The sequence below is a fragment of the Heterocephalus glaber genome, unplaced genomic scaffold (genome assembly GCF_053883595.1).
Source record: "Heterocephalus glaber isolate CG9 unplaced genomic scaffold, H.glaber_assembly_v1.0 deba00001481, whole genome shotgun sequence".
Taxonomy (NCBI): Eukaryota; Metazoa; Chordata; class Mammalia; order Rodentia; family Bathyergidae; genus Heterocephalus; species Heterocephalus glaber.
The window spans coordinates 15,480,055-15,498,717 of record NW_028258317.1 but is presented as its reverse complement, the minus strand read 5'-3'; the positions used below and the strand labels follow the sequence as shown (position 1 = coordinate 15,498,717).

The following is an 18,663-nucleotide window of genomic DNA, read 5'->3' as shown; positions in this document are numbered from 1 at the left end:
GGTACACACACTTCACCATCACCATCATCATGACATCACAAACACAAATCTAAATATGTAGGAGTACACATACATGTACTCCTGGTGCAGCCCAGCATACCACAAACTTATAATCCTTTACCTAGACATATACATGCAATTATTCTCTCAAGAAGAGACACACGTTCAAAGGGCCATATATTGCACACAAATACTCTCAAGAAAGACTTAGTGGAGCAAAGGGAAAAACATGTTCCCTGCCTCTCCCTAACTTCCCAGAAAGAAAAAAAATGTAACTGTCAGAAATGTGATAGGGCTGTCAAAGACACATAGAAAAAATACAAACAAACCATGTAAGTTGTGAAACATAAATCCCAATTCTATTTGTTCCATGACAATGTATAAACCACACATTTTTCATCAAGAGAGAAAATTAAAACCCTCACCAGCTTCAGAATTGCTAGTGAAGTTGAACAGAAACCCTAGTGTCCTGGCATAAGGAGAAACATCAGTTGGCTAGTCTGGAAAGAAGTGTGCTTCAGGACCATGGACAGCAGGATTTAAGTGCTTCTCTGTTTTTCAACCCTGCTATGTCCGTGCTCACATATCCAGGGCTGTAATTGACCAAACATTGCATAAACATTTCCTTCATTTAAAAAGTCGCTGGATTAAGCATAAGCTCAACTTCTAAGCAGTCTTCGAATAGTCTTAATCTCTTTTTTGGTACAGGGGATCGAACTTGGGTCCTTGTGCTTGCGAGGCAGGCAGCAGAACCACTGAGCTAAATCCCCAGCCCCAAGTAGCCTTAATCTCTATGTGCCTCCTGAGCCATGTCATCTACTCCTCCAAATCCATGACAAGTTCTTTTCCCCACTGAAGCTCACCTGATTCATTTCAAAACTTCATGTAACCGGGAGCTCTTTCAGTGTTTTAATTGTATTTCCTTAACTTCTTCCTCACAAGGAATTCTCCCCTAATAGCTATCGAATATTAACTAAAATCAGTTAATCTTAGCTCTAGAGAATTAAACAGTATTACTATATTCCATCCAGGGAAGCATCTATTTAACTTTACATTTGGGCTTTTTCCCTAAGTCAGTTTTTTAGTCATGAGGAAGTGTCCTAGTGCTTTTTCAAAAGCTTGATGTTTTAGTGGATTTCCAGTGAAATGCTCCCAAAGCCATCTGAAGATGAACAATAACATCTTTTAGTTTATTCTCATCCAGATATCATTCTTCCTCAAAAGCCTCATGCATCAGGTTGGCATCTCTTTGCAGAAACCACAATCTCCTGTTCTCAATGTTTACCCTTTAAGGACCCCTAAGTCTCCATTTTTAATAGTACCCCTTGGCAGTCTGTTGCCACTGGCAACCAGACAATCCTCTGGCTTGAGGCTTGTTTCCAATAAGAGGTGTTTTACTCTGGCCAGAGTTCTGAAAGTTCATTCTCCCTTATTTTCCCAGCTTTTGCTTAGGTGCCAGTGTGCCAGCTCCAGCTTATTGGCCCAGGATAGCACTCCAGCTTATTGGTCCAGGACTTTGGAGGGCATTTGAGGGATGGGGATCATCACAGGGGAGTCTAGACCCAAGGAATCCCAGGTGCCCTTGATCTGTCACTTTTGACTCTGAGTCTTTATGGCAAATGCTTGGTCCCAGGTCTCTTGACTGTGATTCATTTATAATTGCAGACTCATTGGGCTTTTGAGATGAAAAGGCTGGAAATCATGTGGTTCAATCTTCTGTTCCTTATTTTAATGAAGAGATGGAGACTGAGTCTCTAGGGAGGATCTTCTGACATGGGTATGAGAGGAATCAGACAAGAGGATGACAGCTCTGAGAGGTGGGTTTCAGCTGGCCCTTTGACTTTCTGGAGAAGGCCTGGGTCCTCTGATATCCCCACGTGTGTCCATCCTGTCACGCAACACCCTTCAATACAACTCCACAAACATTTATTCAGTAATGATTGGTTGAAAATATAAAGGAATGATTCTCTAGTGTAAACCAACTAGACAATGGAAATATGGCAGAAACTGGTAGTGATATTTCAATATCTTTTCTCTCCATTTTTCAGAGTAATTGATTTTCTAGCTGGGAAAACAGGGCCACTCAGGATAGAGATCACATTCCCAGCCTCCCTTGCAGCTAGATGTTGCCACATGACTCAGCTCTGGCCATCAGACTACACACAGGAGTGTTAGGTACCAGTTTCCTGGAAACTTACTCAAGGAATAGCTGGTTCTCTTTCCTTTGTCCTCTCTGTTCTGATCCTTGGAATCCTGATGCTTCTCCTTGGGCCATGGGGCTGAGGAACACAGACTCAGGAGGGCCAAGGATGACCGAATCTGCTCCTGATGGGTCTTCTCAACCAAGTTGCCATATCAGCTATGGATCACTGACCTCCAGACTCCATATGTGTGAGAGAAGGATCTGTCTTGTTTATGCCACTGTTATTCTGCATTTGTCAGTTATTCAGAGCCAATCTAATTCTATTACAGGCAGTAAAATAAATATTTAATAAGGCTTTTTAAAAAGTCTTCTAGTTATGGCAAGAAAAATTGGACATTTTAGGAAATTTAAGAAGCTAGGCTCTGTGGCTATAAATATGTTTTTAAGTGATCTGTGTGCATGTGCACATAGATGCATAGATTATCTGTGGGAGGAAGTGCATAGACTGTAGTTATGGGAAAGAGATGTAGGAGTTTCAAGGTTGGGGAGGGAGTGACATGCACCTGCTTACTTTATTGTTCTGTTTAAATTTTTTTAACCACATGTGTGTTACCTTTCATTAAAATACAAGCTTATTTTACACCTTAGAGGCCCCCAGTCCATGCACTATCAAATGACCCTTTTTAGTGTCGCCAAATGAATATCCAGCACCTATTTGAGCAACTCAGGAACAAGGCACTCACCTTCTTTCCAGACAGCTTTATCTGGAAAATGAGAAAAAGGACACTCACACCAACTTCTCTCATCCTGTTTCTTCATCTGGGGAAAAGATAGGCCTTCCTCACAGGGCAGTTACTAGTGCACCTGTCAGATGTGGCACATCCTAACTGCTCAGGGCTGGCTCTGACTCCTCAGCATATCTGTCCCTATGCTGTCCTGCCTTCCCACAGCACCACTGCATGTAAACTACTGCCCTCCTCTCAGGATGATTCCCACCCAGAAGTGTGAGCCCTTTTCAATGAGTTCTCCATCAAGATGTGAAGACTCTCAGAGACTTCTGTTCAGGGGTTGCACTGTCTGGCTTCAAGTCTTGGCCACACTGCCTACCAGCTGTGTGATGGAGCTGGCCCCCTTCCAGGCTTATGTTTCATCTGTAAAAGTGAGCATGATAATCATTGTACATATTGCTATTGCAAGAATTAAACAAGATAAAGAATTTGGAATAATTTACTAAAGAATCACAACCCTTGGAGGTGTAAATATGACCTGAGTTAATATTCTCCCCACCCCACCCCTCTTGGCTGTGCTACCTCCCTTTGCCATTTATGCAAAGGGCAATAGGACCTTTTTTAACATACTGGCCTGATTCCAGAACTTTCCAGTAACTTTCTTTATTGGAACAGCTTCGTTTTGATATGTGACACTGAGTCCTGCTCTTTTATTTTTTTTTTTTTTTGGTGCCGGGGATCGAACTCGGGTCCTTGCGCTTGGGCAGCAGGTGGTGAAACCACTGAGCTAAATCCCCTGCCCAGTCCTGCTCTTTTTGAAACTTTAACCCCAAACATAATTTAAAGCTGGTATTCTCTCTCTCTCCCCCTCCCTGCAGGAGGCTGGACCTCTCTGTGGCTCCAGTAGCTCATAGAGAAACTGTATTCACCTTCTATTGTTATATAGCAAATCACTACAAACTCAGTGGTTTAAACAGCATGAGTTTATTATCTCACTGTTTGTCTGGGTCAGGAATTTTACCAAGACTTAGTTAGGTCTTCCCCTTAGGGTCTCTCAAGATTTAAGTCAAGGTGCTAGCCTGAGCTGCTATCTCATATAAAGTTTGGGGTCCTCTTCCATGCTCACTAGCTGATGATAAAGCTTGATTCACTTGTTAATGACAGAAATGGATTCCTTGTGGTTCTAGAAAAGACACTCTCAACTCTTGGAGGGTGCCTGCCATTTCCTGCTACACAGCCCTCTCCACATGACACTCTGCTCCTTCAAAGCCAAAAGGAGGGCATTTGGCCCTCTGACTTCCAGATCCTCTTTTAAAGGGATCACCTGATTAGGTCAGGCCCACCCATGATGATGTCCCTTTTGATTAAAGTCAACTGATTAGGGACTTTAATAACACATGCAGAATGTCTTCACCTTACCATCATATAGTAATTCCATAAGCTTCCTTTCCCCACTCCTCCACTCCTGGATGGGAGAGATGTGGATTCTTCTCCTCCCAGCTTCCACCAAAAACTATCCTAACTACAGCCTCTAGCTTCCACATATCCACTTGCCAGGGAGAGGCTGTTTGGGGTGCATTTGTAGCAGGGCAGTGCAAAGGTGCTTGTCCCCAGTGCCTCACAGGCACAAACACATCTTTCCCCTGCTTCAGTAAGCACAAAGGTATGTCACCAATTCTGATGGTGAACCAGATGACCATATAGGAGGTGAAATCCCAGTCTCCCCTTATTGAAGATTCGTTCAACCTTCCAGGGAATTCTCCTAAAGTTGTCCTTTGTCTTGAAGAGAGGAAGCAGTAGTACTCTGACAGCATGAGGGGAGCATCCAGCCTCTCTCCTGAGCCTGCATTTTCTCCAAGCTGACTGCTTCCTTCTCTCTCTTAGTCTTCTTGTATTTGTGGCGATGACTGTGGTGGTGGTGGTGGGTGAGTAGGGAGGTGCAACTGGGTGGCCAGCTCTGTCCTCTGAATTGTTACCTCTCAGCACTGCAGGAGGTGAGGTAAGCAAATTTTAGAAGCTCAGTGAAATATTGACATCAACTCTGGACCTTGGGTGTGCAATTCTGGGGCAACATGAAAAATTCCACCAAATATTAGTGTCCGATAAATAATTAATACTCAGTAGACACTAATAGGTAAATTTACCCACAGCTCAACCCAGAGACTTGCATTTAGAAGCAGGGCAGAACATCAGAGTGGATCAGGGTTGGGGCTGCTACTGACAAGCCATGGAACTCCTTCATTCTTCCAGGACAGGAACATGCTTGTCTTTCAAGCCTGGCATCAGCTTGGGTTCAACGGAGGGTCCGGTAGAGGTGGTGTGCAGGGATCTGGGCAGAGCACATTCATGCCATTCTTTTGCTTCAGTCTGTCCCATCCTCCACTGCCTCAGAGCTGGTAGAAAAGAACTGAAGATGAGGTTGAAATTCTCTGGAATTCACTGGTGTGGTGAAGATATAGCTTGGCTAGCTGTGCCTCAGACCCATGTTCTTTTCTTCCTCTCCGCAGAGTTAGACTACATTTGTCAGCCTCTTTTGCAGCTGGGCGTGGCACAGGACAAGGCTCTGGCCAATAGAATGTGAGCCCTGACCATGGAAACCTCTCAAGAGCACAATGCTTGGTGTTCTTTCCTTTTATGCAGGTTTAATGCAGACAAACAGGTAAACTTCAAGGATGCATGTTAAGACCTTCGATCCAAAGAGAAAAGGAGCCCAGCTTCTAGAACTTTTAGAGCACCAGTTATGTGAGTGAAAAACAGATTTCTATTGTGTTGAGACTGAAGTTATGGGATAGGTTTGTTACATTAGCTGGCATTGCCTTAATCAATATATAAGTTTACACAGTAAATGAGAAAGTGAGGATACATCCAGATAGCCCATGCTTTAAGAATTTCTGGGAGTTTCAAGGGTTTATCTGCCATGCTCTAGAAAGTACTCACAATGTTTTAATTCTACTTCACTGAAGATTTTCTTTCCAGACCCTCTTCAGGGGTCTTCCCTATTTAAAAAGATCCATTTATAGAAACTACTACTTAGCATTTTTGGAACTTGTTATCCTATTCAGCAGAGTTTAAGTCAGGAGGCTTTGAACTTGGACAATTACTGCTCTTGATTAACAGCAAGAACTGATGAGTTGGCCTTTCCAGTGCACTAAGCAAACTCAGCCAAGCAGAAAATATCACTGAAGGGGAAACAACAGGAAGTGATTTTCTTGGTTACATTACAGCCGTTGCGATATTTACACATGTTTGTGGATAATGTGGGAACGTCTGCTGCTTGCCTCCCTTCCACATAACACCACTGGGTCTGGCACGCCACATTTCCCACCTGGCCTGTGCTGTACTGTCATGCTCTGACTGCAGCCAGCAGGCTCTATGGGAAAACCACAGTCCCGGGACTGGACGGGTCGGAGCTGGGCGTGGGATCTCCACCCAGCACCTTTCAAGTCCCACTTCTCTAAGTGACCTTGGGACCAGTGCCAGGTCTAGAGCTGAACAGGCAGCCTTGGCCTCACATTGCAAGACAGTTCAGTAGCAGCATGTACTAAATTTTAGTACGTGTTTGAACTCAGGTGATTACTGCTCTTGATTAATTGTCATATATTTGTGATCTCTGCATATCTTTATCCATTTCTCCATTGAAGATATATATATATATATATATATATATATATATATATATATATATGAGAACTACTTTTCATATAATTGCATATAAAATTTTTGTATATTTAGGGCATTACACCTTTTCACATTTCTTAGGTTTATTTTTCCAAGTTGTCTTTTTACTTTTTAAATTTTTTCTTAGATAAATAAAAGTAAAAACACCAGCTGAAATATGTCCATCTTTTCCTCTAAAACTTTACATCTTTTTAAATCTACAAAATCACATTCCACATGGAGATCTGAAATACATAATTATCTATTACCCTACTAGTTTTGTAAAAAAAAAAAAAAAAAAAGATTAAATAGCTTCTAGCTCTACTAGGAATTTATGTAAGTTCTGAGGTAAAGATTTCCCTACACTGGGGAAGCCTCTGGTGTGGCCACAGAGGGACTGATAATGTTCCTGGCTAGAGGTGGCATTGGGCAGGCCCAGGCAGGGTTGGCATGTGAAGAGCAGGCCCAGGCTGGACTTGGATCTGGGAGTCTCTACTCTGGGGTAGTGTAATAGACTGAATAATATCACTCCAAAATTCATATATTAGAATCCCAGTCCTCAGTACCTGAGAATGTAACTGTATTGGGAGATCGGTCCTTTAAGGTACAATGAGGTTGCTAGGGTGAGCCCTAACCCAGCACAACAGGTACCCCCGTAAGAAGAGAGTAGGCCGCAACTTGTAGAGGAAGACCAGAGGGAAGACACAGAGAGAAGGCAGCCATCAGCAGGCAAAGAGAGGCCTCAGAAGAAACCAACCCTGCTGACACCTTGATCTTGGACTTCTAGCCTCCGGCCTTGTGAGAAAACAAATTTCTGTTGTTTAAGCTATCCAGTATGTTGTCCTATGCTTGGTAATTTAAAAACCAACACAGGAACTCTTTGCTGAATACCCTCAGACTCCCATCATAGTCTGCTTGCAGGACCAAACCAAGATAGCTATGCTAATTTTTAAAACTTATTTTAAAATTGTGTATAAGACACATACACTAGAGAAAAATCAGAACATAATGATGAATACAAAGTAAGATCATCTGGGCCATTAGTTCCCCCAGAGGTCCAGAATCACAGTGGCTGTGTTTCTTGTGGAGAAGACCTCCCAACGAGGTCTCCAGGGGGCTGGCCAGGCTTGCCCTGGGACTCAGAGGCCCACATGTCTCCCCCAAACGGGGCTGTTGAGGCAGTGGGCTGGTGAGGCCACAGCAGTGCTTAGTCGGCCAGAAGAGTCCCTTTACCCACATCACCATACAGCTGGCCAGAAGTTCAAAGGCCATCAGGTCTGTGGGGCTGGAAACCCATCTGCTCCTACCCCATGGGGAATAGGCACTCTTCTGTAGCCTCCTGTGGAAAGTCTTCAACCTGTACCTGCACTGGTCACCTCTCCCTCCTCCTTGAGCAACCCTACCTGCTGGGAAATGACATGAGGCCAGGCCAGCTCTTCCATTTGATGCACTCCCCAGGTTAGCCCTCACTCTGGACTTGAGGAAAGGACACAGTGCCTGGATAGCTCAGAGGTAGATAGTCTAGTGTCTCTTCCCAACACACACATTTACATGTTCTTTTGGCCTTGTGCATGCTGTTACCTCTGCCTGGAAGGCCTTTCCTTAACACTTTAAAATTTCTTGTTGAAATCCTGCTCCCCTTTCATGGCTCAGCTCAAAAGTCACCTCTTCTAGGGAGGCTTCCCTGACTACCTCTTACCCAACTGAATGGATTACCTCCTCTGAGTCTACACTTTCCTAGATGCCCCATGTGTAGGTCACATTGTTCACATGAGGCCTAGAGTTAAAACATGCACATTGTCTGCCCCCAGACAGCAAGCTCTTGGTTCATTTTTGCATTCTACCTTTCCCCTGCACCTAGCTCAGAGGAAGTTCTGACTAGAATTTGACCTTTGGGTATAAAATCATGACTTCTTTACAACAGAAGAGATATTGTGGCAAAATTCACATTTGTCCCTTGGAAAAACTTGTACAAGGTGCATAACTTATTCCTCACAACACTGAGGGAAATGTTATGAGGTTTCTAAACATTATATAGGGGCAGAAATCAAGGCTTCTAGAAGTTAAGAGACTACTTACAACAGCAAATTGTGCTTCAAGAGCTGGAGCCAAGACTCATATCCAGGGCCCTTGGAAACTTTGCCCTAGGCCTGTCCCTCCACAGGGTCTCCTTGTACCCAGCACCTGTTGCAAGGCCTGGCTCCAGAGAGGATCTGAGGAATGAATGGGTCTGAGGCTAACATCTCACGCAGCAGACCTCAGTGTCCTCTCCTGCCCCTCTGTGACTGTTGCTTAGTGCAAAGGGGCTGCCAGAGGCTGCCTGAGTGCTCAGGGTTGGCACTTCCATGCCCTTACTCCACTCTGCTGTCATATGGGGCTGCACCTGCCTTGGTCACCCCAGATGTTGGTGCCCTCTTTGTGAGGAGGGCAGGTGTGAGGTTTCTGTGCCCAGAACACCAGGAACAAGAGCCATGGGGTCAGGGACTGAAGTTCTGCTGTGCTTCACCGGTTCACAAAGGTTTGGGGTCCAATTTCAGTTCTAAAACATAGCTGCTTCTCTTTGAAGTTTGTACTCTAAGAGCATTGAGAAGAAAGCAGGGCCCAAGCTCTGCCATGCTTCTCTTGCTTTCCTCTGTCCCCCAGGAATCGTCGTCATCACCATCCATTGCAGAAATGAATGGAGGCCGTGCATCCTGCTTTATTAAATATGAATGAGTCGCAGTCCATGGCCCCCACGTGGTCACTAGCCCACTCCATCTCTGGCAATTACTGAGCTGCACACACTGTGCCAAGGGGCACAGTGGTCCCTGCCTGCCCTTGCAGACTGACATTGCCCGGCAGGGGCAGGGCTCAGGTCTGCAGCATCCCTGCCCCCTAATGAAAAGCCATCTCTGGGCTCCCACGCAGCCAAAACACTCAATACTGGAAGCTTAGGTCTAGGGCATCTCTCACAGAAGGATTGCGGCTCTTGAGCTCTGAGCTCCGGCCAGGCTTGTGCTATGGAGCCTGAAGGCACACCTCCTAGGGTGAGTGGCTTCTCAAGTCTGTCTGTCCCCAGACATTTTAGTTTCCAGGAGGTTCAGCCTGAACAAGGTTAAAAGCATAGGTGCAGGTGCACACCATTTCCTAGGCATGTTACATGAGTAATCTCAAGGCTCACAACTCTTACTAGATTGTAGGCCTGATAATAGGGTTCTTGTTCACCCTGTTGACTGCTGTAATTCCCAGTGCCAGGGACATACTACATGCTCAGTCAGTTAGGTGAATGGATGTATGAAGTGGGTATTACCATTCTGGAGCTAAAAAAGTTGAGGCCAGGCGATCTCTCAAGGGTGAACTCTGCCCCTCCTGCCCCTGCCCATGCCGGAGTCCAATACTGCAGCACATCATTCTGGATGCACAGATTTGTTCTGACCTCGATTTAATTAGGAGCCATCAAATTCCCCACAACTCCATGTGGTTTAGTCAGACTTGTCAAAGACCACCTATGAACTAATAAAAGCAAATCAGATCAAATTCATTTTCTGAACTTAAAAAATTACTTTTATTTTAGGAACCAATAAAATTATGGCAAATATTTACAAATAATTATCTCACATAAAGGTTACATAAAATCAATTCTTCACAAGTTAACAGTCACTCATGATAAGACACACGGATATTGAAACTACTCCAATCTTATTGCATTTTTATCCAACTAATCTAAAATAAAGGTGTTGCAGCCAACCATTTAACTTAAAATAAGACCACAAATTTCAGGTTTGACAAGAAAAAAAAAGTTTCAAAAATTAAGCCCACACCCCACCCATGTCCTCCCAGGCCCACCCCCATCCCCTGCCCCCTCCCAACAAAAGAAAAATATGTCCAACATCTTTGGCAAATTGGCACAGCTGTAATTACATTCAAATATTATTACACACAAAAGCAACACACGTCACTAAGAAAAAAACCACCAGTATTTCAAGTCAGTTATTTTCTACTAGAAAAAAAGAATACAAAACATACACATTTTTAAGAACCATTTTTTTTCCCATCTGTTGGAGACAGACCATCTCCCACTTTCAAAGGCAATTCAATTGTGTGGTTTTTTTGTTAGTTTTTGTACTTTTTTTTTTTTTTTTTTTTTACAAGTAAGCGTCTATGCAGGCATCACAAACTTTGGCGGATACAGTAGATATGTATTTCTTTGATGCTGGAAATTCAGTTCCTAAGACAAAATCAACTGTCTCAAAGAACGAAAAGCAAAATCCATGTGTTTTCCTAGCAGAGAGTTCCTTTTGCAATATAATCTGCATTTCTACAAATACTCAATGTCCAAAGGCCACTAAAGGGTGAAAAACCAGGGCAGCAGCTTCCAGCAGGCATCACGGCCAAACCAGACTCAGAATTCCATCCTCAGCCTGGCTTGGGGGGGGTCCAGCAGCCAGGCTGGAGAAGTGGGGCCCCACCAGTTCCAGGCCATCACTGCCTACTACCCCCACACTGTGCTGGTGGCTTAGGGCCAGGGGCCAGGTCTGCCTCTTCCTGAGCCCCAGGACAGGCTGCTGCCAGGTCTGCTTGCTTTCTGTGACCAAAGGTAAGGACAGCAGGCAAGAATTGGCATGAGGAGACTCAGCACTTTTTCTGAGTTTCAAGTAATTCTGAGGTGTAGGTATGTGTGTGCCTTGTACACACACTCATATGCACACATTGTGAAGAGGGAGGCCAGATTCTGAGACTCTGAGCTTTGCAGGGTGTTTAAGATAGACTTGAGATTTATTTATTTTCTTTTTAGCTTTATAGCAATTAATTGGCTATTGATTGGTTGGAATGTTCAACTCTCCATTTCCTCAAATACAATAAAATAGTTTCATTAAAATGTATTCATGCTTGAAAATAAGGGAGCCATTAAATGGTTTCCTTTCTGTTCCACTCCATGGGAAATGCACCATTTGTAAATCAAAAATCCATCATCCAAAATCACTTGTTCTTAATGGTGCTTTTGGAGAAGATGAGGGACGTGGCCATAGGCATAGCGATTTGGGGGACAAGGGAGGCACAGCAGCCACAGACTCAGAGTCGGCAGACCCAGGTTGGGGCAGGTGAGGCTACAGTGTGACTTCCCCCAGCCAGGCCTCAGAGCCAGGGAGGGGGACACAGAACTGCCAAGTCCTCTCCCTTTGTTTCACCTGCTTCCCTCCTTGTACCATGCTTAGAGCCTCCGTGTGTCTCCTGCCACAGGCCAAGGGCATTGCTTAAGCCCAGCTCCACGTGGAAATCCATAAAGAGAAAGGCAGCCATGTTTTCTCCTTGTGCCACTCAGGAGGAATAAGAAGGTCTAGATTTACTTTGGGGTGGCTATGTTTACCTTCCACTTGGTGGTGAGCCAAATGGGACTCCCTGGACTGAAACTCTCCAATGGACGGCAGTAACATGATTCTTAGGTCCCCTTCAATCCTCGGGGCATCTGGAAATAGGGCCCAAGTGCCAAGGAAATACCAGAGAATGAAAAGAAAGAGTGGTGTCTACCTGTTCCCAGCCAGCAGCCCATTTAAGAGAAGCTGCAGCCTCATCAGGTGCGCTTGCGCAAGGGACTCACTGTGTCCTCTGCAGCCAGCCCCTGGGGACCCAGTTGCCACTTGAGGTGTAGCTGGATCTGACATCAGGGAAGTGTGGATCAACACTGTGGCTCCCCCATGAATATACAGGAGGGAATCCTGAGGACTAGGGATAACAGGGGACAGGAGGCTGAAGGGGCTGCCAGGAGGTGGGGCAGGCTGCAGACTAGGAGTCGTGGCCTGACTGTCCAGCTTTCCAATCATGTATTTTATTACCTTTTAAGAAATGTACTTGTGTTGGACCTCTCTGAGGCCAAAGGACTAAAGGAATAAATTCATCAGGAATGCTAGTGTGCGTGCCTGGAAACCATCAGAGGCAGGCTCCAGAGGGGTGACAAGGCCAGGGCCTCAGAGCCAGCATCTTGGCAGGGCTCTGTGGATTTGGTCTAGCCCAGAGTTTCTGTGGGGTTGACTCACTTTAGCCTGGGCCTGGCTTATCCAGGGACCTTGGGTTTTCTCTACCCTGCTGGAATACTATATCTCAGATGGAGCTTGTTTCCAGGTATATGTCTGGACTGCTTGGTTTGTTTCTAAGATTTGCTCCCCATGGATTGGAGCTCAATTCTAGCTGAAATGTCATCCACAAAGGGATGACTGGAACCAAGGCTGCCAAAGGCAAGCCAGTCACTCTAAAGTATGACTCCTCATAAAGGGATTTCACCCCTCACTGCCCCAAGGCCACACCTGGGGCTTTTGGGAAAGGGCTCTAGCAGCACTTACTTCCCTTAAAAGCCAACAGTTACCCCCACCTACCACCTCCGTGTTCCACTCTATCCTACCTTAAAGCCCGAACACTTTGCAGGAGCCCAAGAGAAGGCCTGGGAGGGTGTCAGGGCCTGGTTTTGCCTGTTTCTGGACCGACTTCCTAGACAACCTGAAGAATATCCCACCTTTCTAGGCACCTATCTCCTCCAAATGTGCAACAAAGGACAAGGAAGTGAGAAAGGAAGGAGCGACTCCACAGTGATGGTGGAGCTGTCATAAACTGGTGTCCGGCAGGTCACATGTGGCCAGTAGCCATATTTTCTTTTTGGCTGGCATCGTTTTAAAAGTTTTCATTTTTGAATCTACTTGTGGTGTCTCAGGCCCCACAGTGCCATGCTGCCTCAAGCCCTTCCCAGGGGGCAGGATGACACCAGCTGTCCGGCTGGGAAGCAGTTAAGTCAGAGCCCTTGAGGTTATAATGTCTGTTTTTCTGGGCATTGTGGCACCCTGGGCCTGTAGGCATCCTGAGGGCCTAGCGCAGGCCCTCCTGTACCTTGCCACAGTCTGTTCCAAAGTGGAAAGGGCAGAGAAAAAAGGAGTAAGGGAACAGCTCATGATACTGGGACTCTGCACTCAGGGAGCCAGAGACAGGTTATGTCCAGGTCCTGCCAGGGGTCATGGTGTAGATTTGGACAGGCTCTGACCCCCTCTGAGCACCAGGATGCAGGAGAAAGGGACTCTGGATGAAAGCTTCGAGCGTTGGTGGGAATTCGAACAAAGACTGCCGGTCTCAGTGTTAATGAGAATCAAGCTGGACAGCAGGGTCACCAACCCCCACCCCGCCCTGCCATCAAGCCAGCCTCTGGGCCCTGTTTTTTCTTTCCTCATTGCGGGTCTGGGGATTTCTGGAGGACTCGGGGGTGGGTGTCTCCGAGCCATACACTCTCATAACAGGAACACGGGGATGGGGTGCAGAGTGGGGAGGCAAAACTGAGCTCGGAGATCGGAGAATTCACTTCATCTCTATCTCATTTGGTAAACCTCAAATTTCCTTGTCTGTAAAATGGGCATTATGATCTTTGACCCACAAGTTGGTGGGGGACTGCAAAGCACTATACAATGTCAGTTATGAAAGTGCTAACCCTAACCAGGGTGCCTTGGAAAAGGGATGGTGGGTTTGATATGTCTTCAAATTTTTCCATGTTGGAGCTAGACAACTGGTATGAAAATATCCTTTTTCAAAAAGTCAGAGCTGGAACACAGGGCTGAAGGCTGGTAGGCTGGTGAAGTCCCAGACTCTGGCATCTACTCAACAGCTTGTGTCCTTTGGAACTCTCCTCACCAAGCCCCAGGCTGCTCTGAGAGCAGGTGTGCATGTGTGAGAACATCCATGTGTATCTGTGTAATCTTGTGCTTCTTGTCTAATAAATGCAAATCCCACCCGAGGAAAAGCAAGCCTCAGGTGAGAGAGAAAAAGCATGAAGGGAGTTCATTGTGGGGTAAAATCAGGGGCAGGATGGGGAGAAGCCAGCATGGGATGAGACTTGCTGAGGAAGGATGGTGTGTGACTTAGGCAGCTGGCTCAAGGGAGGCTGGCTTCCTCCTAACAGCCTGAATGTACGGTGAGAAGCCAGAATCCAAAGATGTGGGTGCACCTCATCCCCAGAGAGGGGTGGCAGGGGACAGAGGCCCAAGAGCCTGTGCTGGGGATCCCCAGTCCCACCACTTCCTGTGACAGAGAGGAAAGTAAGAGCCAAGGAACATCCTTCTCCTAGCTTGCCTGGCAGGTAGAAGCTGGATCCAGGTTATCTCAGCATCCATGGTGGGCTCTGGCCCTATATACCTCCCCTCTTTGCCTAGCAGAGTCCATAGGAGTGGCATGCATGCTGTAAACTAACTGGCTTCACTTCTGGGCTGGGTGACTGGGACTACCTGCCAGTTCTCACAGCTCCCAGCACCCAGACTGCAACACTGGGCCCAGAACCCGCTCCCACTGTCCTCATTGTCAACTCCTCTCCCAGTAATAGGAGATATATAGATGCGGTGAAGGGGATCACTATGTGTTAGGAGGCAGGCGCTCAAGTCCCAGCTCATCCCTTTCAGTCACTGTTTGGGGACTCCACTTTGCTGAGCCTTGGTATCTTCTTCTGCCCCCCTACCCTGTGGGGATGTTGAGGGCCAAAACACTTAGAGATGACCAGAGGAGACCTGCTTTCTCCCCTTGCATAGTCCTGGCCTTCTCCAAGCTGGGCCTTAATTTTCTCTAGGGCAGCTGGAGTAGGTCTTTGCCCAAGGTGCTTCTGATTCCCACCTCTCAAGGTATTCTTGTTTCCCACTTGAGCCAAACATTAGCAGGATGCAGGTACCCACTCCTAAATGCTTGTTCAGAAGTGGAAGGCCTTCCCCAGATTACCCTGTCATGGCCCAGCTCTCTGGGAAGAAGAGAAAGAGAAAGTGGTCTGGTGACCCTGCTGTACCAAAGCAGCTGAGATTCAGACTTAAAGGTCTTGTCCGAGATCCTACAGTAAAGCAGAGGTACAGCCAGGACAAGAACTGCCAGGCCTGATGATCCCAAGGGCAGGCTCTCTCTACCCTAGCTCTCTGCCAGACACCAGGGACACTGTCACACGAGATGACCAAACCTGTTGTCATTTGACTCAGCCCCAGTTTGGATGGGAGCTCCATCTGGTTGTTCCAAGTTGGCAGGAGAGACCATGCAAGGGACTGAGACCCCAGGTGGAAAGATGCTGGCACCTGGTACCCTCATCTCAAAACCACTCCCAGGTCGCACACCAGTTTCTCACTGTTTGTCCTGGTCCTCCCCTAGAAGGCCTTCTGCTGTCTCTCCAGGCTTCCCAGCTGGCTTCCTCAGACCAACCTTGCCCACACTGTGTTCCCCTCCTCTGAGCTCCTGACCATCCCAGACCCTGTATTAACAGGTGAATCTGCACTGTGTGAAATTAAGCAAGCATTCCCAACTCCAGCACCTCTGTGCCCAGCCACAGGCCCAGCTCTGCAAGGATGGAGAGGGATACCCCAAGAGGAAGCTCAGGAGTTTTAGCTGACTGCTGAAGGATACTGTGGTCCTAAGTGCAGGGGGAAAGTCCGTTTTGCTAATCATTGTCTATATTGCTGGGACAGATTTTCTCCGAATCCACTTGCTGGGATCTTGGAGGGTGGGTGAAATGTCCATGGTGGGTTTCCAAAATGATATGAACCTGGACATGCCTCTGAAAACATTCCAGTTCAGTTCAGGGGTTCCAGGGGCTGAGAGGTTCAGGAGAGCCTCAAGCTCCTCCCTGGCCTGGATCAGATGATCTTCTGATCCTACCCAGCCGTGACATTCAAAGTCTACAATGCAATCAACACTGGGATGATCTCTTACTTTAGAACAGCAGCTGAAGAATCTCCCAGACAGTTCTCTTTTGAGTTCTTTGATCTGGAAAAGAGCTGTTCACACTGCAGTGGCCCCAAGGAAATGGAGACAAGAAATCAGGGCATCTCCCCAAAGTGTTTCCTTCCTGGAGGAGTCTCAGGGGCAGCTCACAGCACAGTCTGTCCAGTGAGACTCCCAGTCAAGATGTTAGAGCAGTAGGGATGAGTAGAGGGCTGGGGTCTTGATGTGGGCATCCTCGGTCTCAAGGGCAGCTCTGAGCTCATATGACGGGGGCACCCAGGGCAGAGGGGACATTCTTCGCACAGGTGTCCTGTGATGCACTGTGAGTGCAAGATGCATCGTGGGGTGGGCAGTCTGCTAAGTCAGACTCTCAGGCCCACAGACAAGCAAGAAGGTATTTACATGGGTGCTGCTGAAGTAACAAAAGCTGGCTCTCCTCCCCAAGCTTTGTGGCCAAGACGCACAGGTTGTCAGACCTGGGGGACTGGTAGTCTGTGCTGGGCTGCAGTGTTCTGCAGAGCATTCTGTTGGTTTGCAGAGACCCTGTCACCACTGGGAGAAGCTCATCGATTGACTCTTGAAATGGGCAAGGGTCCATACGACAACAGCCCTACCAGAGAACCTGCAGGCCTGGCAGGAAAAGGGGAAGGAGGGAGTTTCAGGTGAGTGGAGGGGTTGCTGGGGGATGGTCTTGTTGGACACCCCCACGGCTGTCTTGGGGGTGCTGGGAGGCTATCTCCCTCAATGATATGTGTCATAAGTGCTTGGCGCCTGCCTGGCTCCGAGGGTCAGTGACGGTCATAGGCGGTGGCAGCTGCAGGTGGGGCAGCTCCTCGGGCAGCGGCACTATAATAGTAGGGGGAGCCTGGAAGAGATGAGAGAAGGCATTGAGGTTGGATCTGGGGTTCCCTGTCTACCAATCTTCCTACCTGTGTCCCTTCTGCCCTCTCAGCCAGCTCAGCCCATGTCTCCTTCCACCAAGATTACTATCCTGATCTGTTCCCCAAACTGCAAATCCAATCAAGGCTGCTACCTGCTCTCAAGATTTCAAGGCTCCTTGCTACCCATCACTGGGCTCAGCAGACTGGAGCCCTCACGACCAATCCTCCCAGATGCCTGTGATGTTCTACGGGAGCACAGCCTTGCCCATTCCTTATCCTACTGGCTGTGGCTGCTTTCCTGCTACTATGGCAGAGCTGAGTATTTGCAATATAGATCCTGTGGCTCACAAAGCCTAAACTATTTATTATCCAGCCTCTCCTTTAAAAGAGTTTACTGGCCCTTGACCTAGAAGTTCAAGAGCATCCAGATGTTTGTCCAGGTTGCAGATGCTTTGTGCTTTATTCCCTGTCAGCTTCATTTGACTCACCTCCCACAACAACTACCCCTTCTGCTCATGCTACGTACCCTACCAATCGAAACTGAACTCCGCAGTAATCTCAAATATACCAAAATGTTAACAGCAACTGGCTCAGCATATCCTCTGTACCTGACTTTATGTTCTCTATAGGCACCATCTCACTTAAATCAAGGGAGCAAGTATAGTTATCTGATCTGACTCTTGGGCCTCTCTGCCTTTCCCTACCCAGCTTCCTGCCTGGAATAGCTGCCTGTGCTCTCACCACCTTCTTCCTCTCTGTTAATCTTCTATGCCTCCTTCAAGCCTCAAGGTGCCCTTGTCTTCCTTCGGGAAGCTCCCTGCCTTGACCTTGCACACCCTGACAGGCTGGGCCATGTTCTTTCTGCACATCCCATCCGTGGACGGAGATGGGTAGGGGGGGCTGGGTTCTACTCTCCTTGGTGTCCATCCTCAGTGCACAGCCTGAAGCCTGGCTCTGCTCACCTGGGGTTTTGGTGTGAATGAACAACCTTACTGAGCAAGCAAAAAATAGTGAAGAACCCTCTTGGCCACCTTTCCCATTCATTCATTCATTCATTCATTCAATAATTTATTCACTGCTCATTTCCTGATCCTGTTGGGTGCAGGGTTGGGCAATCAATGGGCAACCACTAGCCTGGCTGGGTGAAGGCTGACTTCAGGATCAGAACGGGGAGCTGAACTCTGAGAAATAGCTCTTGGGGACACAGCCTGTTCTGGCAAGTCAGCTTCCTGAAGGAAGTGGGGTTGGGCTGAGCTTGTAGGACACGGGCAGCATGGGGTATGTGTATGAGAGAAGGGTAAGTGCCAGCCTCTCTTTGTGACCTGGGGACAGAGCGGTGGGAGGGCCCCCACAGCATGCTGGGTTCCTTCCACTGCCTCTGGGCTGCTTTCTTTGACACTCTCTGCATGTGGCCCCCCAAAGCCCTCCTCTGTGCTACAATTCCTCCCCAGGGATGAGGGGAACTAGGAGACTCAGGGAACAGGTGGATTCTCAGAACCATAGAGGTTGGAGCCACTAGGTAAGGAAACTGAGGTTCAAAGCCACAGAGCCTCTC

General features: G+C 47.3%; 1 protein-coding gene and 1 long non-coding RNA gene across 2 annotated transcripts in view; one reads left to right on the top strand and one right to left on the bottom strand.

The window, feature by feature from the left end:
* Positions 1 to 5,530: 5,530 nt before the first annotated feature.
* On the top strand, positions 5,531 to 17,685 carry LOC110347429 (uncharacterized). Its single transcript, XR_002392060.1, has 3 exons — positions 5,531 to 5,613; positions 16,766 to 16,889; positions 17,180 to 17,685. It is a non-coding gene; the product is annotated as an uncharacterized LOC110347429 (long non-coding RNA).
* Pax5 (paired box 5) overlaps positions 10,371 to 18,663 on the bottom strand; it is a 175,973-nt gene continuing 167,680 nt past the window's right edge. The window contains exon 10 of the mRNA XM_021251991.2: positions 10,371 to 17,092. Coding sequence (XP_021107650.1) covers positions 17,016 to 17,092 — 77 coding nt within the window. The 3' untranslated portion in view covers positions 10,371 to 17,015. The remainder of the gene's footprint in view (positions 17,093 to 18,663) is intronic.